This window comes from Rhinopithecus roxellana, chromosome 6 (genome assembly GCF_007565055.1).
Source record: "Rhinopithecus roxellana isolate Shanxi Qingling chromosome 6, ASM756505v1, whole genome shotgun sequence".
NCBI lineage: Eukaryota > Metazoa > Chordata > Mammalia > Primates > Cercopithecidae > Rhinopithecus > Rhinopithecus roxellana.
In genome coordinates, this window is record NC_044554.1 from 106,770,916 (window position 1) to 106,797,395 (window position 26,480).

The following is a 26,480-nucleotide window of genomic DNA, read 5'->3' on the forward strand; positions in this document are numbered from 1 at the left end:
GGATGAACTGGTCCTGAGCTCAGAGAACATCTGTATCAGTGACATACATCTGGAAACCAGGGTATTGATGGTATTAAGAACACCACATAAAAATAAAAAGTGATCAGAACCAAAACCCACATTATGCCAATACTGAGTCTGGTTGGAGGAGAAGACAGTGAAACCTTAGGAAATGGCGAGTAACATGCAAGGAAAACACAGAGGAAGGCGCTACAGAGGCCAAGGAAGGACGGCCCACAATCAAGGAGAAAGGAAGTGCACAGTGTTAAATGCCGAGTGGCTATCAGGAAAAGCACAAGGGCTCCACTCAAGTCCACCCCGAGCACCAGTAACGAACGCAACAGGAAGCGACACTCCAGTATCACCTTCAGTGTGTTCCAACGTTCAGACGTCTCGGCAGCCCCCGCTGCACTTCTCCGTGCCCTGGTTAAAAACACATTTCAAGTCTATCTTTTCTACACACGATTATCCTTTAGAAGAGCTGTTTTCGACATGCAGAGTATAATGTGCTGGGCAGAGGAGAGTCAAACTGAGCTGGGAGCAACAGGAAGGACGTCAGCTGCTCTGACGTAGCTGCTCGGAAAACGCGAGTGGAGACAGCAAATGAAAACAGCGCATGACGTCTCCTTTCAAATTGTCTGACTGCACACTGAACACCTCCCTTCAAAAGACAGAGAAAAAGCAAATCACGAGTGAGCTAATGTAAAAGTTTTATTGAATAAATACATGCACTGTCCTGTGAAATCAGTTGAACAGGAAGAACATTCTCTTCTTTTTAACCCGCACCCCCACCGTTGTTCTTTATTTGCAGTGGGGGATCCAGCTGAAGGTGGAATAAATGCGGCAAACACAGAAAAAAACACACAGCTACACACAGATCTGCGTTTGGCTTAGGTGCCTGAAAAAGAAGGGCCGACCTCTTGATAAAGAATATCTGTAAAAGGAATTTTTACCGTGCAGAATATATTATGGTAAATACAGTTACAAGGCTGCTTCTATTTTATTTATTTTTTGAGATGGAGTCTCACTCTGTCGCCCAGGCTGGAGTATTTCAGTGGCGCGATTTCAGCTCACTGCAACCTCCACCTCCTGGGTTCAAGCGATTCTCCTGCCTCAGCCTCCTGAGTAGTAGCTGGGATTACAGGCGTGCACGCCACCACCACGCCTGGCTAATATTTTTATTTTTAGTAAAGACGGGGTTTCGCCATGTTGGCCAGGCTGGTCTTGAACTCCTGACCTCAGGTGATCCACCCACCTTGGCCTCCCAAAGTGTTGGGATTACAGGCGTGAGCCACCACGCCCGGCCAGCTGCTTCTGTTTTAATCTGAACTTGGAAACACCGTCCTACTTTAAGGCACAGGATCAGGGTAAGAACCCACATGTACGAGCTAACAGAGCTGCACTTCACATTTACTAAGTTAATTCATTTTCCCTTCATTGGCTTGACTCAAGGTAGAAAAGTTAAAATTCCCTTTTCTTAGATAAACTAATTATTTAAAACTGAATATTAACATTCTGAGAACTCAAGAGTGTCTGACATCGCTGGGATCCTGGAGTGCTGAGTGTGGCCTGGAGGGTGGCTTCTCTCCTCCACGTCTGGGAGGTACTTCGGTGCCTCAGAATCACCCCCTTTCCTTCCTTCCTTTCTTTCAAAGAGAAAGGAGACGGCAACTGGAGGCCAAGAACCTCCAGGCCCTCACGGCCGTGGAGACAGCGCTTCCGACTCCACTGCCTCAGGGCAGGCACGGTGCGGCTCAACCTTCCTCTGGGCTTGTACCTTTAATTGTGTCTACTCTGCCTAAGTGCTTAAATAAAGCCTTCCATTAAGCAAAATACACACGGAGCGGTTACACACAGGACTGCAGAACTCAGATGGATGGGATGTTGGTAAAAATTACTGGCATGCTACAATTTCGATGAGTGCTTCTTCTTTAGAGATTACGACAGAAGACTTTCAACAGACCTGATTTTTAAAAAACCTTCAACAAATCTAATACTATGGGAAAGCAACTAGATTTAATGTTATTACCTGTCTTCCATAAATACCATAAATGTTTTGTGGTGCATACGCATACATATGTGTCTATAAAGGTACTGATATGCTTCCCAAATAATCCTATATACTAACATTGGAAATGGTTTATCAAGAGGATTTACAGTCAAATGTCATTCAGTAGGAGACAGAGTATACTGGTCTTTATGATTACATGAAATATGCTGTGAAGCTACAGGCTCATTCTAAGTAAACCCATGGTTCAAAGTGGAAATTATAAATGGAAACAAAATTAAAATCTGTTAGAAGGGAGGGTGGGGAGACAGCCCAAGGGTAGGTTACAAATGGAAGCAAAATCTAAATCTGCTAGAAGGGAGGGTGGGCAGACAGCCACTGGCCACCGGCCTCTGTCACAGGCACTTCGGTTTGTTTGGTCACAGTGAGTTACCCACAAGTTGTGTAGTTCCATTAACAAGCTAAGAGCTCCAATTTAAGTTACAAAGCTCTATTTTCCTTAATATATTTATACATAGTTTTAAGATGTTCTCATGGCTATGGAAGCCATTTTCAGCATATAGCTTATAATATACACTTAATCGTCTACATATGTGCACCCTTTCTTTACAGACACTGCAACAGAGCCTCACCTCACAGGAGGTCTGGGGGACTCTTAAGTACATAAACATGCTTTTAATAGTCTAAACAGAATAAAAATTGCATAACAATATCCCAATATTAAGGTTAGTCACGGCATAACGTGAGGCAGCCTGGGAAGTGGCTGCTGGCGCCCCCAACCCTGGTGGTGGCCAGTGCACATCGGCTCACACGGCCCCCATCCTATGTGTGAGGTCACGCTGGCTGCTCCTGACTATAATGAGATTGAGCTTCCAATTTTTAATGTAATACCCTGTCTACTCATCCCAATCTACCTCACAACCTTTAAAAGGGCAGCGTGCACCTTCCTTTTTTTATAGGCTGGGAAAACACTGAAAATTAACAACGCTCATGACTATTTGACAACAGCTTAATTGCTAACATGGAAAGTCTGTTCTTATAGTCTAGGAAAAGTACAAGGTGTCTGTATACTGTTTCATGAGTAAGTTACAACAGCAAACATGAGATTTCATTTTTATGTAAGAAATTTCAGATTAGTACAATATGATATATGAACCATAATTCTTTTAATATCTTATATTACTCAGTTATAAAACAGTTTGTCCTCATAAGCCCTTCAACTTCTCAGTAATATATCCTTAAATTTATGAAAATGTTAATATTTTGAATACTTTATTTCATCATTCATAATGGGCAGAAACACACTAACGTTTAATAATCTTTCAGCTTTTCTTTTTAAAAAGAAACACCACAAAATAGGTCACTGAGAACTTTTTGCCGCAAAGATGAAAATGATTATTTGTCACAAGAATTTCATAAGTTTTAGAAGAAAATATATATATTTCCTTGATCTATTCCTTCTGAATTTAAACCAGCATGTAAAGATTATAAAAAATAGAGTCTATTTACATAGCATAGTATACCTCAGTGATACATAAACAAGGCCATAATAAAGCACAGACGCATCCAGCCCCTACAGACAGGGCTGAGCAGAGTCCACAGACACAAGAGCTACCACCACCCTATTGCACGTTGTAGGAACTGGCGAAACCCTAGAGGAAATCCAACATATAAAATTCAATGATAATCTTGGCCAAATTTGCCTAAAATGTCAACAACTTTATAAAACTATTAAGGTATGTATAACTAAATACACTGAAATTATAAAAATAATATTGGTACGTCTGTGAGAGGGGGTGTTCCGGGCAGAGGTTGAGGAGCTATGCTGAAGAGGAACCCTCCTGCCTGGTGTGGCTATGTCATCACCTGAGGCCTCGTCCCGTCTTCCGTGAGGTCATACCTGAGAAAGACAGTGACAAGAAGGTGGTGACGGACACAGGACCAAGTATGAAAAGCCTATCAGATACGTGTCGGATTCCGCCACTGTCTGTGGGGGACACTACCCACCGGGCGGGGAAAGCGTTTTTAGCTACACGCTGGGGTTCTCTGTCTGTAGCAGGGACACTCACCACTGGGTCCAGCCTTTGGCAAGTTCTTCAGATGCCAGAGCAACCAATACCTGTGGGTTTAAAAAAAAAAGTAGTTAAAGTAGGCTGGGCTGGGGGCACTGGCTCCCGCCTATAATCCCACCACTTTGGGGGGCCAAGACGGGAGGATTGCTTAAGCCCAGGAGTTTGAGACCAGCCTGGGCAAGATAGTGAAACCTTGTCTCTACAAAAATAAAAAAAATTTATCTGGGCGTGCTGACACGCGCCTTGGTCCCAGCAACTCGGGAGGCTGAGACAGGGATTGCCTGAGCCCAGGATTCGAAGCTGCAGTGAGCCATGATCGTGCCACTGGACTTCAGCCTGTGCTTCTAGAGACCCTGTCTCTAAATAAATACACAAATACATAAAGCAGGCTAAGGCGATGTCTTTTAGATCTTTTACCACTTCTTCTCATCTCTCTCATCTTCTGTCTTCATCTAGGAATATGGACTCTCCTATTTTGAAGGCTCTTATTCTTTCAATCTTTTCTACCCCCGTGAGCACCTGTAAGCTATACGGCTGAGTACATCTAAGAAATCCTTCATGCAACCAGCAGTCTTAAAATTCAGCTTGACAGAGTATCAGCGGAGACGACTCACAGGAGCATTGGCCCACGTGCCCTCCATGGCTGCACAGCTGACGAAATGATGCCTGTGATTCGAATCTCCTCCTCCCTAGCTGAACTCTACGTTCATTCTTAAATAACACACCCACATGCCAAAGTTAAATGTGAATATGGACAAAGACTAGAAGAAATTCAGATAAATAAAGCCAATGAATTTCAGAAAAACAGAAGAGCCGTCAATTGAGGAGATGGAATTGTAAGAGATTATTTTCCTTCAATGTGATACTTGAACAAAAATTTGAAGACTTAAAAAAAAATCTTCAACTAGAAGTTCATGGTATTAGTATAGTTAATGAATCAATAATCTGAATATGGAAAAACAATTAAAATAACTTAAAATATTTTCAGAAAGCACAGATGTTTTATTGACTGTCTTTAGAGCCCACGATTCATAAACAAGCACTGACCTCGTAAGTTCACCCTTTCTGCTTACACAGACATGGTCTCAACACTGCACCGCAGGTAAATGTTCCATTTTACAAATCGCAGGAACCGATCGAGGATTTGTTTGGCACTTACTTTGCCAAGGAGCCCTTTGTCTTTGGACAGGAAACCGCCGCTGTTCTTCACGGCGACGTCGAGTGTTCTCCTCTGCACCTCTGGTAACGAAACACTGAAATCAAAGCTGAAACAGGAAACGAGAGCCTTACTTCACTTCATCCATCATTCTGTTGTGTTTTCTCATAACTAAAAACGGCATTTCTGCTCATGAGATCATTCCAAATGTCATGTTTGTTTTTTATTATAAAACTGAGTTCTTCTGCCTCATGTTTTCATCTGGCATTTCAGGAAGACTCAAAAACCAACATTTTGTTTTGTTTCCCACACAGAAGAGAAGGCTCTGGCACCCCCAGATGTCTGGGTCCCACGGTCCCTGGCTCACTCATGGGTGGGTGAGGAGCGTCTCTGAACATGTCTGACTCTCCCTGGGGGTTAAAATACGGGATAGTGTGGACAAAACAGCCATTCCAGAACAGCCCCCTCACTCAGGCGTTCCAGCCCCCCGTTCAGTCTCAGGCCCTATTCCCACTCTCTCCAGTAAAAACAGTACGCGCCTGTAGCTTCGCAGGAGGGACAAGGCCCCCAAAGCCCTCCTGATGCTCAGCCAGACGCTGCACTCAGGAGCCTGCAGGGCGCCTCTCCTGGGGGCTGGCGGGTGCCTGCCGCAGGCCACAGTGCTGGAAACCCAGATGGGCACGTGGAGTCCCCAGATGCTTAAATGCTTCGGATGGGTAGGAGCACTCTGCACAACCTCATCAGGGGCTGATGCAGGCCTGCCAGTTTCTGGTGCGTGTTTTACATAAAGCTACTTGTATGAAAGTACAACTGAATGCGGAGGATGTTTAAAGATGCAACGTAAACTGAATGAGCAGAGGGCGACACCATACAACTGTACTATTATCATTTCCCAAAACACGGGTGGGTTTCGAAGCGCCAGGGGACAATTACTGTAAGATACCAAATTGGTACAGACTGGCGGCTCTTTAAGTGGGGGCCAATGACCCCGGTGGGGGTCTCTTGAGACCCTCTAAGGACATTGCCAAATCACCCTGACCACAGAAGCAGACTCCAGCCTCTCTTAAGCCAGACCACTAAAGAGATGAGCAAAAATGCAGAATAATATTATTCTTTTCATTATTATGTTTTTTATTTTTGGAAATACGGTTGTCTTTCCAGTATGTCATACCTAAGATTTTGGGGGCTTACGTTATTTTAAACAAAATTTAAAATAGATATATCCTTAAATTTTCAGTTTTAATTTATAACATAGTTAAGTGTCAACAGATAGAACCCCCAAAATGTCAACAGATACAATCCCCAAAATGTCAACAGACAGAACCCCCAAAAGTGTCAAGATACAACCCCCAAAATGTCAACAGATACAACCCCCAAAATGTCAACAGATATAACCCCCAAAAATGACTTCTTCAGGGCCATCAATAACTTGATCTTTATTTAATCACTAGTCTCCGTGTCCACAGGGTTATAACTTGAATTTACTATATTTAGAGCTTCTACATAAGGGCCAAAATGCTTATTTGTTTTGAGATGTATGTTTGCTGAAATTTGGTTTCTGACTGAACTTCTCAACAGCTGATTTATGTGCTTCGGCCATTCAAAGGCACCATTTAGGGCCTTCTTAATCTGCCACTTCAACCAGGCAGTCTATCCTCGGCTGGATAAAATATCGTACCTTTGATCAAACACGGGATTTAACGTTTTCTTTGACACATGTGTTTTCCTCCTTCCTGACCGCCTCTTGTCTGGTAATAAATACATGCGGACGTAGGGGTCAGAGCCGTCTTCAGAGAAGGCAATGAGGTTTCTTACAACACAAACCAGAGAAGACAAGGTATTAGGATCAAGAAAAAGAGAATTAGCAGCACATTAGCAGCACACTCAGATGTGCTTTATCAAGCTTTGATTTCGTGTTTATCTAAAAACCGAGAAGTAACAAGGAACAGAATGTGTGAGGTGCTTTTGCCTCCCCTGATGGCTGCCTGGTGGCGTCTCCCAAACTCCTTTCCTGGTGGCTTTCTCAGCGGCGACTTCGGCCTTCATTTCTCGAGCCCAGACTTTGGAGGACATTCTAAGTCCTTGGTCTCTGCTTGTAACAGAGTGATGGCTGTTGTTCCACAATGCTTCTGCCATTTTCTGTCTCACAGCCAAGCAAGCCAGGCCCCCAGGAGACACCCACAGACCTGCCTGGGCTGCTCGCCTCCACCCCACAATGCCTACTCCTCCTTTGCCACAAATGCGGTCAAGTGCCCAGCTGCACAGGGCCCCCACATTCTTCGCTTGCTGACTGACCCCGAAGTCTAATAGGGGCTGTTTTGCTAGACTCCTCTCAAACAGCATCCCCCACGGTCATTATCTTAGTGGCAAGAATATGTGAACTTCTCAAGAGTGATGTATTGAACTCTACAGTTATATCATCTTTCTAAACGGTGCTAATTTTATTTTCCTATGTTTTCAACAGCTACTTATAAGCTCCAAATTTTTATATCGTATTTTAAACTACTAATGGGACAAAGAAAACGGCAATAAAAGGAAAATACTTCCTAAGCCCACAGTATCATCAGCTAATCAAACAGCAATTAAAGCAAGTCACCTGACTTTATACTTTATACTTATTAAAATAATATAACGAACAAGTTAAAATAAATTTTTCCTGATGAGGCCAGTCATGGTGGCTCATGTCTATAATCCCAGTGCTTTGGGAGGCCAGGAATTAGAGACCAGCATCTCCACAAAAAAATTAAAAATTAGCCAGGCCTCGTGGCTTCCACCTATAGTCCCAGCTACTCAGGAAGCCTGGCCAACATGGTGAGACCCAGTGTCTACTAAAAATACAAGTTAGCCGGACGAGGTGGTGTACACCTGTAATCCCAACTACCCGGGTGGCTGAGGCAGGAGAATTGCTTGAACCCAGGAAGCGGAAGTTGCAGTAAGATAAGATCGTGCCACTGCACTCCAGCCTGGGGGACAAAGTGAAACTGTCTCCAAAAACACACACTACACACACACCACACACACACACACACACACACACATATTCCTCCTGCTCTAGGCTACACATTTGTACAGTATGCTACTGTGCTGAATACTGCAGGCAATTGTGACACATTTATTTACTTTTCTTTTTGAGACAGTTTTGCTCTTGTTGCCCAGGCTGGAGTGCAATGGCGCAATCTTGGCTCATAACAACCTCCGCCTCCTGGGTTCAAGTAATTCTGCATCAGCCTCCCTAGTAGCTGGGATTACAGGCATGCGCCACCACACCCGGCTAATTTTGTATTTTTAGTAGAGACAGGGTTTTTCCATTTTGGTCAGGCTGGTCTCGAACTCCAGACCTCAGGTGATCCGCCCACCTCAGCCTCCCAAAGTGCTGGGATTACAGGCGTGAGCCACCGCACCAAGCCATATCTGTCTATTTAAATGCATAAAACATACAGTAAAAATATGGTATGATCTTAGGGGACTGTTGTACTTCGGGGACCAAAACGTCATGTGACACAGGCAGTGTTGACACCCTTTAAAAGCACCGTCTGTGTAGGTTTAATTGCTTTGTACTTTCTAAAGGAAACATCAATGGCTGTTTGGTAATCCTAGAGGTGTATCTGCATCATCCTATCTAGCATCCACACTCGGAAGCAACGCAGCAGGCGCGTGGCGACCCCAGCCCCCACCTGCAGGCATGCACCACCACGATGAGCTTGTTTCTCTGCGAGCTGTGCCGGATGGTCAGCTGGATCTGCCCCAGTGGAGACTGTCCCAGGGTCGTCCCACTGTGGGAAAAGAATTAGAAAGTCACCAGCTTGCCTGAGACTGTAGAACGTTGTGACTCATTGATCTACTGTACACAGTAAGGTAATTTCCATTCATTTAGACAAAAAGAAGTCAAATTACCCATGAACTTAAATATAATTTGAAACTTCTGGGTACAAGTCAAACAGATGAATATTTTACTTGAGGGCTCAATATAAATTAATTATTCAAAACTGACAGTTTTTTTTTTTTTTTTTGAGACGGAGTTTTGCTCGTGTTGCCCAGGCTGGAGCGCAGTAGTGTAATCTCGGCTCACTAACCTCCACCTCCTGGGTTCAAGCAATTCTTCTGCCTCAGCCTCCCGAGTAGCTGGCATTACAGGCGCCTGCCACCAAGCCCAGCTAATGTTTTGTAATTTTAGTAGAGACAGGGTTTCACCATGTTGGCCAGGCTGGTCTCGAATTCCTGACCTCAGGTGATCCAGCTGCTTCGGCCTCCCAAAGTGCTGGGATTACAGGCGTTAGCCATAGCATCCAGCCCACTGAGTTTTTTAGTTAGGGTCCTGAGAACTAAAAATAAAATCCTAAGCCCCCACCCCACTCCCACATGAGTGGACCCAGGGGACCCCAGAGAACCCTTAAACATGGAGTTACTGAGCACAACAGGACGGGACGTTATTGATACCCACTCCCTTCGCAGTTCAGACGCAACCACAGAGATCACAAGGCTGAAGGAACAGACTCTTTGTGGCAATAAGACACCAAGCTACAAAGAAGACCTGGGGCCATGCCAGGCGAGGGTAAGCCTCACACCCAACACTTACAGAATCACCTGGGTTCTACCAGCCGCCAGGCGTCTCTTTCTCCAGCAGCTAAACAAGCACTGGCCTCGAGAGCAGCAGTGTTCAAGCAATCACAGCCTGTCCTGATCCAGAGGCCGACTCACTGACTGCTGCTTCACTGGCGCTAACTGCAGCTGTGACTGACTGAGCGGCTGACTTCAGAACTTCTTCCTGATGGCCGACCCTGACCACAGACTGCTGCTGGCTGCTCTAGAGAGGCTGGGCACTCTGTGGCATTCCCAGCTGCTCCTGGAACCTGCTGAGGACACACGCTCCGCACAAAGCTCCTGCCCTACCCTTCCTCCTTGGAGATGCTTCCGGACTGAGAGAGAGGCTGCACTTCCCAGCCTGTCAGGCTGGTTGGCCTGCAGGCTGCAACTCGCTAAGGAGTAGTCTCCTTTCTAAACGTGCAGATCTTACGATTCACCAAGTGAGCACCCGAGGTTGAAACCACACAGTGTCCTTAGTACAAGTGTCACCTTTGCGGTCCTTGTTAAGCAGTTTCTAGCCTGTCCTACCCAAATCTGCGTGTCCCATCTCAAAGCCTCATGCAAGTCACGTGCTCTCTTCCCATCTGAGACTGCAGCGCCCTTCCTTCCGTTTCTCTCTGCTCAAGGATGGAACACAGACCCCCAAAATGACAACTGGTCTTGTTCAGTGGCCCCTAAGATCATTCCTACTTCCCAAATTGAGCTCCTGAGAAAAAGTCATTCCTTGTTTAAAATTCTATTTCCTTCTGGAGCAAGAGAGAAGGAAGTTTTCTTCTTTCCAAAACAGTGGACGTGAGAAAGCATGAAAGAAAAAAGTGAGTGTGGCTCAGAGGAGGGTGGCTGTGCAAGCCCCACAGTCTGCGTGTGCTTTTTCTAACAGCTCAGAAGCAAACATGCTTTCACCTTTGCCTCCGTTTCTTTTACTATTTTCTTATCACTCGACACACCTCTTATAACTCCACACAGGGAGAACTATTTCAAGGGTCAATTTTGTTTCTTCCACCAAGGTTAACATCTGAAGCTTGTCATAGCTACAGATGACTTTTTTCTCCTTAAAGAAACCCTTAACACACCTATGAGTCACGGGGCTTAAATAAGGAGCCAACACAGACATCCAAACACAAACCCAAGAGACTGGGCGGCAGCGATGGGATCTGACTGTGTGAGAAGAGCAGGTTCTGTCCTCACACAACGGGGAAGCCAGGGCTTCTCCGGGCCACAGCGAGGCCCGCAGGCCAGCTCTGCGTCTGTTTTCCTGGCAGGAGCCCAGGCACACAGCAGCGTCCCGGCGCTGCCTCCTGTCTTTCCTATTGTGAAACCTATTACTCCATCACGTTTTAATCTTTGAAAGACTAAATCCTAGAAAATGGCAGGTTTGATTTCCAAAGTCCAAGACACAGTGAGCACAACAGCAACACAACCTTTAGTGCTTTCAGTTAACACAAGATTACGCCTCCCTCCCCCAAGCACGCCGGCTTCGTGCTCTGCTGTGTTAAACCCACTCCCCCAGGGTGGGGGGCGCTTGCTCTGCTGCTGAGAAACAACATAGCGGCACTTAGTTACTTTTCCAGCTGCCTCAGCCGTTGCCGCAGCTCCTGGGTGGCGATGGGCAGCGAGATGTCCGAGGCGATGCTGGGGGTGGGCTCCTTGGCCGAGATGTGGCCTGGGGAGGCCAGGAGGCTGGAGGAGCTTCTGCCCAGGTCGTGCAGCCCCTGAGGGCCTGCCTCAGGGGGCTGGGCCTTTTCTTCCACACCAGGCTTATCACTGCCACCAATGACTGGTGTGGATGGAGCTGTGTTGCTGCCACCAGGGCCTGGAGACCCAGACATATGAGATCTGACGGATGTTTTCCTCCCCTCTTTGGACACAGAGGGCCGTTTGACTTGAGCTGAGTGTTGGTGGTCAGGGAGGCCTTTCTCGCTTTTCCAGATGGAGCACCTAGAGGTGGACACAAACATAAACATTAAACTTGGTGACCCTGGTAACATCCTAATACTGGAACAGCTTGGGATGTCTTTATCTGCAAACATTTCTTTAAAACTTAGCTCTAACTTTTTTTTTAAAGGAAAGTTTAAGTAACCAAAATATCACTTCTGTGATACAAACACCACCTTTTCCCCTAGAGATGGGGAGACTCGCTAGGCTGCACAGGCCGGAGTGCCGTAGCTATCCACAGGTGTGACCATTGCACACTACACCCCAAGCTCCTGGCCTCAAGAGATCCTCCTGCCGCAGCCTGCCAAGTAGCTGGGGCATCGCAGATGCCTGCGCCTTCAGGCTCTGGTGGCAGCAACAGGGTGGTGGCAGTGATAAGCCTGGACGGTGTGGAAGGGCAGGCCACCCCCGTGAAGCTGACCCTCTGGTGCCACACAACCTGGGCAGAAGCTCCTCCAGCTTCCCCAGGCCATGTCTCAGGCAAGGAGCCCCGCACGGCACTTCTGTGTATTCCTCTAGTCTCTTCCGTTTGCACACATTTCTATGCAATTGTGGGATAATGTTTTTACTTCAAGAGCCCAGAGTCGCGTTTCCCCGACAGAAGACCAAATTCCATGTTCTATAAAGGTGGTCTCCACGCGGTGTCCCCAGAGGAAGGAAGGAAGTCCAGAACCCCTGCTATCCAGCAAGATCACCCTAAACAACCTGGCATGAGTGCAGGAACAGGGGTACCCGCAGGGCCCGGGGTCTCCCAGTTATGTGGTCCCTGGGCTGGCTTGAGCAGAGTCTACACCTTGTAAATCGCTCCACTCTGGGGTGACTGTGATAGCTTACAAGATTTTTTCTGGTTTTAGGAAATAACGCCGCAGTGAACATCTTTATGTTCCTGGTCTCCCCACACTTCGTATCACAAAACAAGAGTCACGTTTCTAGAAGAAAGGCCAAGGAGCCTTCAGATGAATGGCTCCGGGAGGCCGCAGCTCCCTCTGGAGAGGTGTGCAACACCCCCAGCCTCTGCCACCAGAGGGGGCAAGGAGGCTGTTCCCATTGCCTTCTCAATAGAAGTCATTTGTTTTAATTTTCTAAACAAGCTGGCTCTTCATTTAATTTGCATTTCTTTGATTCATGTGTTTCCTCATATGTTTGCCAGTTTTACTTTCAACATTTCCTTAGCTATTTACAAATGAATCACCGTTTATTTTGGACAAAAAATATTTTTTTCCTGTAAGTTCTACTGTCTCATGGAGTTTTATTAAATTCTCTCTACTGAACAACCGTTGAAAAGTTAGACTCAGGAGAAAACCTTGTTGATACCAACTGTAACACTTTCCGGGCCAAAGGATAATGGTAAGGTTGCTGGGTTCACAGGAAAGTACTGTGAGTAGCCGTGGGCCTGCTCAGGCAACCTGGAAATGTGGCCTGTTCTATGGCTGAGTCCCAGCCTTTGTCTTCTCCCTGGAGCCCTCTGATACCCAGCAACAGAGTCTCCTCCCTGCACCGGCGCCCCCGTGGCCCAGAGCTGCAGCCGACACAGAGCTTTCTTCACCGGGACCCACAAGTATCCCTGCCAGCACCGGCCTCCCCATCCCCTATGGTGTTCACTGCAGGACGACACGATACCCAGAGGGCAATCTTCATCTTGATGGTGCTGTTTGGACCCGAGTTACTGAGCTGGAAGCGCTGGTTCAGGGTCATGTCCTCACTGGTGAGCAGCTGGCTGAGGGGGACCTTCAGGTTCCCCAGGGAACACTGGTGCTGCTCGTCTCTGACCTGCAAAACACAGGGTAGAAACACTGGCATAACTAGGATCATGTCTGCAGAACCTTTCTACGTTTTCTAAGCTCCTGACCTTTTGTTCTCAGAGATAGGAACTTAGAAAATGTAGAAAGGAGCCAGGTGGGGTGGCTCACACCTGTAATTTCAGCACTTTGGGAGGCTCAGATCACCTGAGGCCAGGGGTTTGAGATCAGCCTGGCCAACATGGTGAAACCCCGTCTGTACTAAAAATACAAAAAATAAGCCGGGCGTGGTGGCACGCACCTGCAGTCCCAGCTACTTGGGAGGCTGAGGCATGAGAATCACTTGAACCCGGGAGGAGGAGGCTGCAGTGAGCCGAGATCGCACCACTGCACTCCAGCCTGGGTGACAAAACTGTTTCAAAAACAAACAAATGTAGAAAGGTCCACAGACAATATTAGTCTGTAAGAAAGATATTTTTAAAAACCCAAACATATTTCAGTCATATTCTCTTAAGTAGTGTTTCCATAATGATTAACATGGTACAAAATCTTCCCTGAGAAAGGCACAAAACACTGTTAACAAGCAAAAGATCTGCTATTTCCTCATTACAGACCACAATGAGCACAGAGAGAAACGATGTAATAATGACAAATGAGAAAAGCAGTAATGACAATAATGACCAATCAGTTAGGAGAGCCCTGGGTTAACAGGCAATAATCTCCCTGTCTTTTAACCCCTGGGAAAACGGTGGCACTGCACATTCATAATGATACATAAAGTTTCTACTCAGGACATTTATGGAGACAATACATTTCAAAGTGCTTTTAAACCTTCTCTATTCAAAATCCACATTAAAGAAAATGTATAGCATTTGCTTTATTTTATTTTTTTTTTTTTTGAGGCGGAGTCTCGCTCTGTCGCCCGGACTGGAGTGCAGTGGCCAGATCTCAGCTCACTGCAAGCTCCGCCTCCCGAGTTTACGCCATTCTCCTGCCTCAGCCTCCCGAGTAGCTGGGACTACAGGCGCCCGCCACTTCGCCCGGCTAGTTTTTGTATTTTTAGTAGAGACGGGGTTTCACCGTGTTAGCCAGGATGGTCTCGATCTCCTGACCTGGTGATCCGCCCGTCTCGGCCTCCCAAAGTGCTGGGATTACAGGCTTGAGCCACCGCGCCCGGCCAGCATTTGCTTTAAATGCAAGGTAATTTTTCCTATTTAAAAAAAATAGAGGCGGATCTCACTATGTTGTCCAGGCTGGTTTCAAACTCTTGGCCTCAGTGATCCTCTCATCTCAGCCTCCCAAAGTGCTGAGATTACAGGTGTGAGCCACCATGCCCAGCCTCTTTTTCCTGAATAATAACCTTCCGCATTATTTCTGTAACAGGAATTATTCTTGTTAGATGGCTGTAATATAAAATAATTTAATCAAATAGAGTAAGAACTCTGAAGGTTTCTTAGGCTATACAAAAATGGTCAGAGAAATTAACCCATAACTACTCAGGAAAACCTAAAAGCTTGATTGCTTATTTCTTTTTAAACTAAACTATAATCACAAAAGCAGTTTTAAATGAAATAACTATGACAATGTTTGTAGAACTTTAAAAGCTATTTTTAAAATCCAAGGTCCAGTAAGCATAGATTATTTTGAGAATATATAAGTGCACTTTATGAAGGAAAAACCAGCTAGACAAAACACAAATCCTTTTGTACAAAACAGAATGTAAAAAAGTACCAGGTTGCTGCAAAAGTAATTGCAGTTTCAATGGCAAAAACTGCAATTACTTTTGCACCAACCTAATAAAATGACCAACACAGAATAATGAGACAGGGCCAGGCAAGCCCAGAATGACCAGGTCTCCCAGGCCCAGCTGTTCACACACACCTATCAAGAGAGGTTCAAGATACAAGAAGCAAAAACAGAGGTTGAGGAAAAAATATAAATTCAGAGATTTAAACACCATGCTCTTCATACCTGATACAAGAAGTAGTCTGAGAATTAGTAAGGTCCCAGAGGACCTGCGCAATGCCACCAACCACCCTGACCTACTGACATTCATGAGACACTCGCCAACACCAGAAAGGCACATAGCCTGCAGGTGCATGGAGAGTGTGTCCTGGCACAGGCAGTGCTCTGGGCCATAAAGCTGGTCTCAAACATAAAAGGACTCACGTCATACAAAGTACGTATTCTGATCACTATGGAATGAAATTGGAATCAATAATAGAAAGATTAAAAAAAAAACCCCAAAACATATGGAAACTAAATAACAGACCAAAATAACCCATACATGGGTCAAAGGAAAAAACTGAAAGGGAAATTAAGGAAATAATAATAATCAAAAGGAAACATCAAAGGAAGAGAAAATAAAACCACAAGTCAAAATTTGTGAGATGTAGCTAAAGCAGAATTCAAAGTGAAATTTATTGGAGTAAATGCCTACATGATAAAAACAGAAATGTCTCAGGCTTCTTCTTTAAGAAACTAGAAAAAGAGAAGCAAACAAGACCCAAAGTGGGACTGAAATAATAATGATCGTAGTAGAAGTCAATGAAATAGTAAAAGGAAAGCAATAATGACAATTAAACAAAAAATTGGTTCTTTGAGAAAATAAAATCAATAAACATCTTGTAAGACTTATTAGGAAGAAAGAGAAGACAGGCCAGGCATGATGGCTCATGTATGTAATCCCAGCACTTTGGGAGGCCGAGGTGGGTGGGTGGCTTGAGCCCAGGAGTTCGAGACCAGCCTGGGCAACGTGGTGAAACCCCGTCTTTACATACACAAATACACACATACACACACACCCCTCCAAAACACAAAAATGAGCTGGGTGTGGTGGCATGCACCTGTAGTCCCAGACACTTGGGAGGCTGAGGCACACATACACACATACCCAAAACACAAAAATGAGCTGGGTGTGGTGGCATGCACCTCTAGTCCCAGCCACTTGGGAGGCTGAGGCGGGAGGACTGCTTGAGCCCAAGAGGTCAAGGCTGCAGTGAGCCATGACTGCACCACTGCACTCCAGCCTGGGTGACAAAGTGAGACCCTGTCTCAAGAAAATACAAAAAGAGTTATTAATAAAGCACCAATAATAAAGATAATGTGATACTGGCATAAAAACAGACATACAGAACAATGGAACAGAAGGAATTCCAGAAATAGACCTATACATATGGGCAACTGAGTTTCTGGAAAGTTCCTAAGCTAGTAAGTTAGGGCAGATAATCTTTTTAACAAAGACTAAACAACTGCACAACTGCTGAACAACTACACAGACATATATAGGAAAAAGAGGCTGGGCACAGTGGCTCGCAACTGTAATTCCAGCACTTCGGGAAGCTGAAGCGGGAATATCACTGATTGAGCCCAGGAGTTTGTGACCAGTCTGGACAACACTGTGAGACTCCCATCTCTACAAAAAACAAAAAAGATTAGCCAGGCATGGTGATGTCTGACTGTAGTCCCAGCTACTCCGGAGGCCAGGGTGGGCGGATCGCCTGAGCCCAGGAGTTTGAGGCTGCAGTGATCTGTGATTATGTCACTGCACTCCAGTCTGGGTAACAGAGTGAAACCCTGTTCTCAAAACCAAATAAAGAGACGGGGTGCGGTGGCTCACGCCTGTGATCCCAGCACGTTGGGAGGCCAAAGTAGGTAGATTACCTGAGGTCAGGAGTTCAACACCACCCTGGCCAACATGGTGAAACTCTGTCTCCGCTAAAAATACAAAAAATTAGCCAGGCGTGGTGGCATGCACCTGTGATCCCAGCTACTCAGGAGGCTGAGGCAAGAGAATCACTTGAACCCAAGAGGCGGAGGTTGCAGTGACCGAGATCGCACCATCGTACTCCAGCCTGGGCGACAGAGTGAGACTTCGTCTCAAAAAGAATGAAAAATTAAAAAAGAAAAACCCCCCAAATGTCTTACAAATTCAGTATTAAGAAGACAAATAACCTAATAAAAAAGACAGGCAAAAAAACTGAATAGACACTTCACCACAGAAGATATACAGACTGTAACCAAGCATAAGAAGGTGCTCAACGCCATTAGTAATGACACTGAGACTACCCGGAAACACTCCCATCTACCCACTAACAGCACAGCACTGGCGAGACGTGGGGCCAGCTCGACTCACATGTACTTCTGTGGGAATGTAACGTGGCACAATCTCTTCGGAAAACAATTTGGCAGTTTATTAAGAAGTTAAACATGAACCTGGCAATCTGCTCCTGGGCATTTTACCCAATAGAATGAAGGCGTATGTACACACAATCTTGTATGTGATATTCACAGCAGATTTATCTGTAATAGGTCTAAACTGGAAAGAACCCAATCTTTTATCAATGTCTTATTCAGGGGTAAATGGATGAGCAAATTGTGGTATATCCATAAATACTACTCAATAATAAAAAAAGATAAACTGTGGATATTTGCAACAACACAGGTAAACCTCAGAATAATTATCACCAGAGAAACAGACAACAAGAGTACATACTGTATAATTCTATTTATGTAAAATTCTGGAAAATGTGAACAGTAATCTACAGTAACCAAAGGCAGGTCTGTGTTTGCCTGGGGCTGAGGGAGGTCCGGGTTACAGGGAGAACAAGGGAGCTTAGGGGACGGATCTACCGATTGTCCTGATTGTGGCAACGGATCCCCAGGTGTATACACAGGTCACAACTCGGCAAATTGTACACTTTAAAGAGTCAATGATATTTCAACAAATTGGTTAAAAAATACAAATAAAATACCTCAACTTCAAGGTCCTGGCGCTTGGGATTGTGAATGAAGAAAGTGAAGTTTTCCTCCCACACTGGTTCATTGGTTTTGTATCGAATCTGGAAGAAATATCCAATTAGCTCTGCAATATTTTCTGTGGGAAAGGGCTACTCATTTTATGTGTTTAGAAGCTTTGAATGAAAAATAAAAAGAAAATAAATAAAACAAAAAACTAGAAGCTTAGGTTGACCTTCATCAAATTCCAAGACATGTATTTGCGGGTACACACTATTATATATTGACTGTGGACGTGCTGAAAAGATAACGAGACGGTCTAATGCCTTTAGAGTGTGTCATGAGGCCCCGGCCTGTGTGCCCACAGATAAAGGCTTTGTGTGCGTGGCCTGGCCTCAGTTCTGTAATGACTTCTGAACCCATGTAATAGCGCCTCCGCACTGAGGAGGGCGCTGCACCTGGGCATGTCTCTAACACCATTAACAACTCAGTGAGTGACAGCCTCTAACTTTGGGTATTTCTTTCTTTTTTTTTTTTTTTTTTGCGGGGGTTGGGGGACAGAGTCTTGCTGTGTCGCCAGGGTGGAGTGCAGTGGCACAATCTCAGCTCACTGCAACCTCTGCCTCCCAGGTTCAAGTGATTTTCCTGCCTTAGCCTCCCAAGTAGCTGGGATTACAGACACAGATCACCATGCCTGGCTAATTTTTTTTTTTTTTTGTATTTTAGTACAGACAGGGTTTCACCATGTTGGCCAAGATGGTCTCGATCTCCTGACCTCGTGATCCACCCGCCTCGGCCTCCCAAAGTGCTGGGATCACAGGCGTGAGCCACTGTGCCTGGCCTAAGTTTTGTATTTCTAGTAGAGATGAGGTTTCACCATATTGGCCAGGCTGGTCTTGAACTCCTGACCTCAAGGGATCTACCTGCCTCGGCCTTCCAAAGTGTTGGGATTACAGGCATGAGCCACCACACCTAGCCGCTAAAGTTATTTTTTAAAATGAACAGTATATTTCTTGCTATTTCAAATAGCTGGTTATCTATCAAATGACGGATTTAAGAAAAAAAGATATGAAAAGCCCTGGTCTCGATGCCCACACTATCACACAACTGAATGCGTTTGCAACCTGGCATCCCCAGGTGAGACGGCAACATGGACAGCACCCGCACGACAGGCACCAAGGCTGAGTCTGGGGACCAGTGTCTTACCTTGCTCTCCTGGGCCGTGTGCCCAACTGACATCTGGACAACAGGATTTGGGTTGCTGCTTATTTTCTTCCCTGACTACCCAAAACAAACAGAAAACAGACAAAATAAATAAACACATTTTGATATGGGTTTTAACTAAAAATGAAATTACTGGCTTATATAAGTAGTCATTTTTATTTATCTCTGATACTTAAGGGAATATCTGGGAACAATTTAATGGGAAAACATATGCTACACACACCCCAAACCATAACTACAAAACTTTCTTTTGCACACAAATTTTAAAGGTTAGGGTCTGGTATTTTTACAGCCAGCTACTTTGGAAAACTGAATCTTCTAAAAATTCTTAATTACAGTTTTCAAAAGTTCTTTTATTTACAAGGATAACGAAAACGAATAAAGTGACATTAATGGAAACCAAAAACCACGAGGAAAGACAAATGTAAAAGAATGTAAAATTCAGAGTATTTCTCTGGTGTGAATAAAAATAGTATAGCGTGTCAGATATATGGTTTTATGTTCTCAACTTAGCGTCTTCTGTTTGAGCGTTTTTAAGCTTTCATATGTCAAATCTTGCTTACCAGCTGCTAAATAATTTTTACTGGAAGAATAAACATCAGTTTAGAATCATATTAAAATTAAGCAGATATAAATATGAAGAAAAAAATTCAGGAACAGGAAAAACGGTAAGAAGTGTACATGAGCAGAGCTGATAGGAGAAAATAGTGAAACAGCACATACGTGTGACATGAGGTTTATTTATAACTTAGCCCCACAAGAAGATGCAGTTAAATGTCTGTGTTAGTGGAAATTAATTAGAAGGTTACAAAAATGTTTTTGAGTTAAATAATTTTAGAGTCAAACCTCAACACTACAGCAATGTCAGAAACAGGTGTCAAAATCCTATCATTGTCGGAAGAAATATTACTAGCTCAAACCTACTGCGATAATCTATTTTCTGGTTCATCTTTCGGATGTGAATTCTGCAAAATGAAATAAGCACTGTTAAAAAAAGTTTTCAAGGCTACAGATTACTGTGGCAGAGAATACTAATTTTCCCCCTAAGTTAATTTTCTCCTTTTTCCTTTAATATTAGAATTCCCAAGTTTTAGCTGAGCACAAGTCCTCTGTAAATAAAGATTTTGTTGGCAAACCTCCCTTGCAGTCAGGCATGGCCAAGTAACTAAGTTCTGGCCTCACAGGAGGCTGTGTCCCCTCGGGCCGGAGCCACAGGTAGCTCATGGCAGACCCCCAGGCCAGAACCCCGACTTCAGGGGAGATGAACTACTGCTACTTCTAAGTCAGTTCTATTGTCACAGATACAGGAGCCAAGGCTGCTCCTTAACTAATAATATAAACACTTCATCTCTGAAAAAGTGTTCCTAGAGACTGACTGCATCTTGTCAATTTTAAAACAGATACTTTTTTTTCCCCAACTTTCTAACATCTCTGAAAACAGAATGAATCTTAAATCGATAATATATACCTTTTTGGGGGAGGCTGGCAGTAGTGAGAGTTGTCGCTGCCCTAACCAATTTATTTTGCTTCTATTTTCTGTTTAGGTATACCTGTCAGTGATATGATAAAACTATTTATCCTAAGCCTAAAATTCTCTAAGTATAAAATAAACACTGTCAAAACTTAATGGCATTTAAAATCTTAGTGGTTCATAAAATAATGATGTATCTTAAAATGGATGATGTTTTCAATTCTATGAAATAAGGTTAAATCATTAAGTTTTCTACTACAGTGCAATATTCAAAATACATCAGCACAAGTCAAAGGGACAAAGTATAATAAAAATATAAGGGTTAAGTCAGACTGTCTTGAACTTAAACCTCAAATCTATTTATCACTTGATTATTGAGACCTAAATACTGCATCTTTCTGAACCTCAGTTTGCATGTTTACACAATGGGCATTTTTGGAAGCTAAATTAGCTAATTTAACAACATATCAATTATAATATAATTATCCTAGCTACACTGGGTGCTTTCATATGTATTATTTTATTTAATGTATTCAACAATTCCATGAAGAGGATACTACTCCTTCTATTCTACAAATAACACAACAGAGTGGATGAAGTGTCCTGTTGGGGGTCACACTGCTTGCTGAGTAGTTGGGGTGCAATTTAAATACAGTCTGATTTCAGGGCCTTCAGCCTTAACGTTATGTTCTCAGGTAGCAAAGAAGAGTCTTGATGTAATTCCTTTCAGTGTTCTGGAGGGCGCAGTTGTTTCAGCCACTGTGCTAACTAGTACTCCAGAGGAGGAACCTCTAGTAACCCACACCTTATCTCCTTGGCGTGGGACAAAGTGAGGGTTCGCAAACACCACACTATAAAGCAGACTCTGCCAATCTCCTGCACTTTTGAAATCTAACTCATTTTTTCCAGATGAGACTGGATAAAAACAGTTCTTGTTTCTTCAGGATAGACAGAATTTTCTTTAAATAATTACATTTAAAATTCCCCAAGTCCTCCCAAAATTAAAAAATGTTCAAAGAAATTAAAGAAAAAATAATAAAACATTAAGTCATAAGAAAACTTTTTAACAATTTGCCAGAGAACACACGTGGATGTCATATTTTAGGGAGTGGAGCTTAGTTTTCAATAGACCTCATTTAATGAAATTGAAAGCCTCTCAAAAGATCTATCACCCAAACCCAGCAGCACCAAAAGCCATGACGTTGGTGACTCAGAGACGACCCTAACTCAACATATTGGAAGAGGTGATATTAAAATGCATATTCACAGTTCACAAGGCATACCTTTAAGTCATGATTTAAACATCAGTTAAGATTTTAAGTAGAACTTCCATATCACAATTTTCACAAATTCGAATCCAATCAAAATAGATATTTAAATCACCTTAGAGAGAGTTGCCTAAAGCCAACAGGAAAATAATCTAATTTATCATACAGTACTTTATAAAATTTACCTTCAAAGTTGACTTAAATTGTTCTAACTACTAATTATTGGATAACAAAAGTAAGGTCTCTTCCACTAGACAATTAATTACTATATAAATATGGGAGGTAATTTGCCAATAAACTTATGAGACAAAGTATCATCTCTTTCAATATGTTTTCATTAACTCTGTCACCTGAAGGGAAAACAGTTTACCTTTAAAGCTCTCTGAACTGCAGTCTTCTTCAAGACATCAGGGTTAAATTCTAATGGGTTACTCTTTCAAGTCAGAAGAAAACGAATATGCCAAGGGTTAATAAAACATGCAATGAAGTTTATGTAAGGTTAAAGACATGAGAATTTATGGGAATAAACAACAAAAATCTTTAAACAAAACCACCAGAATTACACAAACAACCAAACGCCATCTGTAAAATTCCTTATGCCCAAAACTTTATCTTAGAATGAACCTTTAATCCACGAATATCAAAAGACAGCTCCTTATCCCCTACGACTAATATTCTTTTACTATCCTCACCCTCTTGATCCTTTGTGATTTCAAAAATACAAGAGTGGGACTTTAGGAAAAGGTTCTATTTACTATTCTCTGCTGAATAAACCCCTAAAATATCAATCATAATGAAAGGTTTTCTTTGAAGCACAATCAATGGGCCACAGCCACCCAAGTCACTCTCAGGCCAGGGCAGGTCCTGGAACAGCCGCTGAGGCGCACCTTCCCAGCCACCGCCCAGCAGAGGAGCTGCTCCTCTCTGCTCCTTGTCCTTTTCAGGGGTAGGAGTCAGGCTGGCTGCATCCCCACAGAAGCTTCCAGGGCTCTAAATACAGTCCTATGATTACGGGTTTTATGTTCACTTTTATTGATTTTTTTCCCCCAACTTGTTAGTTTCTTGCCCTCAAAAGGACAAGACTGAGTTGTTCTGCAAGCTTCTTCTAGGACTAGTATTCAAGATTAAATAATTTATCATTTTAGTTGTAATTAATTTCAAACTTGTGACAAGCTGAACTGAATGTTTAATTTTTTTTTTTTTTTTACTTTTTGCTAAGCAAAAGATTTTATAATGAAGAAAGATGAACAACTAGCCTCTCAATCTTCCATGACTGGCCGGCTGGGCCAGGAGAGAAGATGGAACATGTGGCCAGGCAGGAATTCACATGACCCTAAAGCTGCCAGTGGCGCTCTCAAAAGTCCCTGGATCTACTGTGTCCATATCTGGGTGGAGCCTGGACAAGCGCATCCTTCACACACTTCCCAGGGGCTCATACACAATGAGGATGGGAACTCTGCTGCCCAGAAGGACTCACATTCTTCAGATATACTACAAACCCTTCCTGAAGCTCACTGTTGGATAGACATGGCCTGTACCAAAGACACTTATAATTCTAACGTATCAAGTAAAGTAAAACAAGGACAGAGGCTGTGGCGTGTAGGTAGGGGTTGCAAGAGAAGCTGTGTAAGGTGGTGGACAGCTGTGTGGCTCTGGGGATGAGGCAGACTAGATCATGCAAGTGCTTCAGGCAGGTGCCCTCTAGGGAGGCCACTGGAGTTACCCATCTTGCAGCCATGGGCCACTCACCATCAGGAGGCAGTGGGAGCCACCTGTGTTTTTTGTTTTGTTATTTATTTATTTATTTTTTTAAGACGGAGTCTTGCTCTGCCACCAGGCTGGAGTGCAGTGGCGCCATCTCAGCTCACTGCAACCTCTACCTCCCGGGTTCAAGCGATTCTCCTGCCTCAGCCTCCGCAGCGGCTGGAACTACAGGCGTGCACCACCATGCCCGGCTAATTTTTGTAATTTTTTTTTTAGTAGAGATGGGGTTTCACCATGTTGGCCAGGATGGTCTTGATCTCCTGACCTCATGATCCACCCACCTCAGCCTCCCAAAGTGCTGGGATTACAGGCGTGAGCCACTATGCCCGGCCTTTTTTTTTTTTTTTTTTTTTTTTTTTTTTTTTTTTTTTTTTTTTTTTTTTTTTTTTTTTTTAAATGACAGCCAAAATAACTTGCACAAAGCTCCTAACATCATTAGGCCTAGGGGCCTCCACAGTGGTGGCTATTACCCAGCTAGGACTGTTATGTTTAAGGCATCAGTGCAAATACCACTCATCTCAGATGAATTCCATATACAGACTGATGAATCTATAAACTTAATAAAGTGACCATAAATGCACTTTGCACTAGGGTGGAGTGGACAGGAGACACCAAGCACCCAAACTCTGGGCCCACGCTGAGTTCCAGTCCCAGCTCTGCCACGCACTGACCCCGTGCCTGGGCATCTCTAGTCTGTGTCATCCGGGTTCTTGGTGTTGTCTTAATTTCCTTATCTGTAAAGTGATAATTAGGGTCTGGGATTAAACATGCAGCACTCTGGGACCCCTGCCTGGCTCCTGGAAAGTGCTAAGTATGCTGGCATATCAGGCTTAAGATGCCAAAGCTGGCCACCGTAAGTCAGAGAAACTCCTTCTTGTTCAAGCCTGAAATTAAAACCCAGGATTTCATCAAAAGAAGGAGGGCAAAGTCCTACGAGTCCACATTATGAAGAGGTCATTTCCAGCCTGGGAGAAATTCCTGTTGTCCTAAGTTTGCAGACAGGGATCGCTGGTGGTAATGCACTCCTGGAAGTGGAATTCAAGGTGCTTTTGAGTGGGCAGGAAGTAAGAGAGCACTGGGTTGGTAGCCATCAAAGCCTTCAACAGTGACAGCAAGGGTCTCAGCCCTCTGGGGAAAACTGGGGAAGCACTGATCTGGCTTCATGTTGAAACCCAATGGGTGGGGAAAAAGTTCAAATTTGTTTTACAGAACATCTTACGTGATGCATATGTTCTAATAAGGAAGTACACTGTGCAACTTGGATAATGCTGCAGGAAAGCTGATTTTGGTAACCCTCCTGATACGAGGTCAGAGATATTTCCTTTCTGCAAAAGGAAGCAGTTGCAGAATGGGAAAAAGCAACTTGGAAAAGCTATTGGAGATAAATGAACAGTTTACACGGTGGAGCTATCTTGTCATGTTTATAATAGTCTATGATGAAATTTTCTGCTATCACCAGAAGCAAAAAATTATTTTCTTAAAAGTAACAGAATATGCTGCTATTATGTACCGCTGACCTCATTTTGACTTTAAAAAGGCCTTAGACATATATCAGCCAGAGAGATCACATGGTACCACTTAACTATTGGTGTGACTCTGAACAGCTTACCTAACCCTTCAGGGTCTTGATTTTCCTCATCTGTAAGACAGGGCAAAATACCTGTTCTTCCAATGAGAAGACTTGGACACGGGGCAGGGAACATCACATACTGGGGGCTGTCAGGGGGTGGGGGGCTGGGGGAGGGATAGCATTAGGAGAAATACCTAATGTAAATGATGAATTGTAAACCAACATGGCACATGTATACCTATGAATTGAACCTGCACGTTGTGCACATGTACCCTAGAATTTAAAAGTAAAATTTAAATAAATAAATAAACAAAATACCTGCTCTTCAAGTTTTGTCCCTTACTCTTCCCCTACTTTAAAAAATAAGAATAGGCCGGGCGCGGTGGCTCATGCCTGCAATCCCAGCACTTTGGGAGGCCAAGGCGGGTGGATCACGAGGTCAGGAGATCGAGACCATCCTGGCTAGCACAGTGAAACACTGTCTCTACTAAAAATACAAAAAATTAGTTGGGCGTGGTGGCGGGCGCCTGTAGTCCCAGCTACTCGGGAGACTGAGGCAGGAGAATGGCGTGAACCTGGGGGGCGGAGCCTTGCAGTGAGCCGAGATTGCGCCACTGCACTTCAGTCTGGGCAACAGAGCGAGACTCCGTCTCAAAAAAAAAAAAAAGAAAGAGCAAACTGAGAATGCATAGGGAAATCCTTTGGAAATAGAAGTGAAAACTACAAAAACGCAAAGCGCTATCAATACTCTATTAAGGGACAACGGGGCTGTAAGAATCTCACTGTCAACTGGATGAAGTCTGACCTTCTAGGCTAATGACTAAGACGCTGTGGCCCCCTGTGGCCCTGAAGCAGGTGAAAACGGCTCTCTACTGAAAACACAGAGAACAGAACAGGAATCCAGACATACAGACCACAGGCAACATATGATGAGATGGGAACAAAGACACAC

General features: G+C 44.0%; 1 protein-coding gene across 1 annotated transcript in view; it reads right to left on the bottom strand.

Moving 5' to 3' along the window:
- Nucleotides 1-693: 693 nt before the first annotated feature.
- ESYT2 (extended synaptotagmin 2) overlaps nucleotides 694-26,480 on the bottom strand; it is a 102,996-nt gene continuing 77,209 nt past the window's right edge. The window contains 11 exon segments of the mRNA XM_030933225.1: nucleotides 694-3,908; nucleotides 4,078-4,127; nucleotides 5,240-5,345; nucleotides 6,915-7,046; nucleotides 8,911-9,009; nucleotides 11,384-11,727; nucleotides 11,729-11,758; nucleotides 13,376-13,525; nucleotides 18,249-18,335; nucleotides 19,438-19,512; nucleotides 22,565-22,627. Coding sequence (XP_030789085.1) covers nucleotides 3,863-3,908; nucleotides 4,078-4,127; nucleotides 5,240-5,345; nucleotides 6,915-7,046; nucleotides 8,911-9,009; nucleotides 11,384-11,727; nucleotides 11,729-11,758; nucleotides 13,376-13,525; nucleotides 18,249-18,335; nucleotides 19,438-19,512; nucleotides 22,565-22,627 — 1,182 coding nt within the window. The 3' untranslated portion in view covers nucleotides 694-3,862.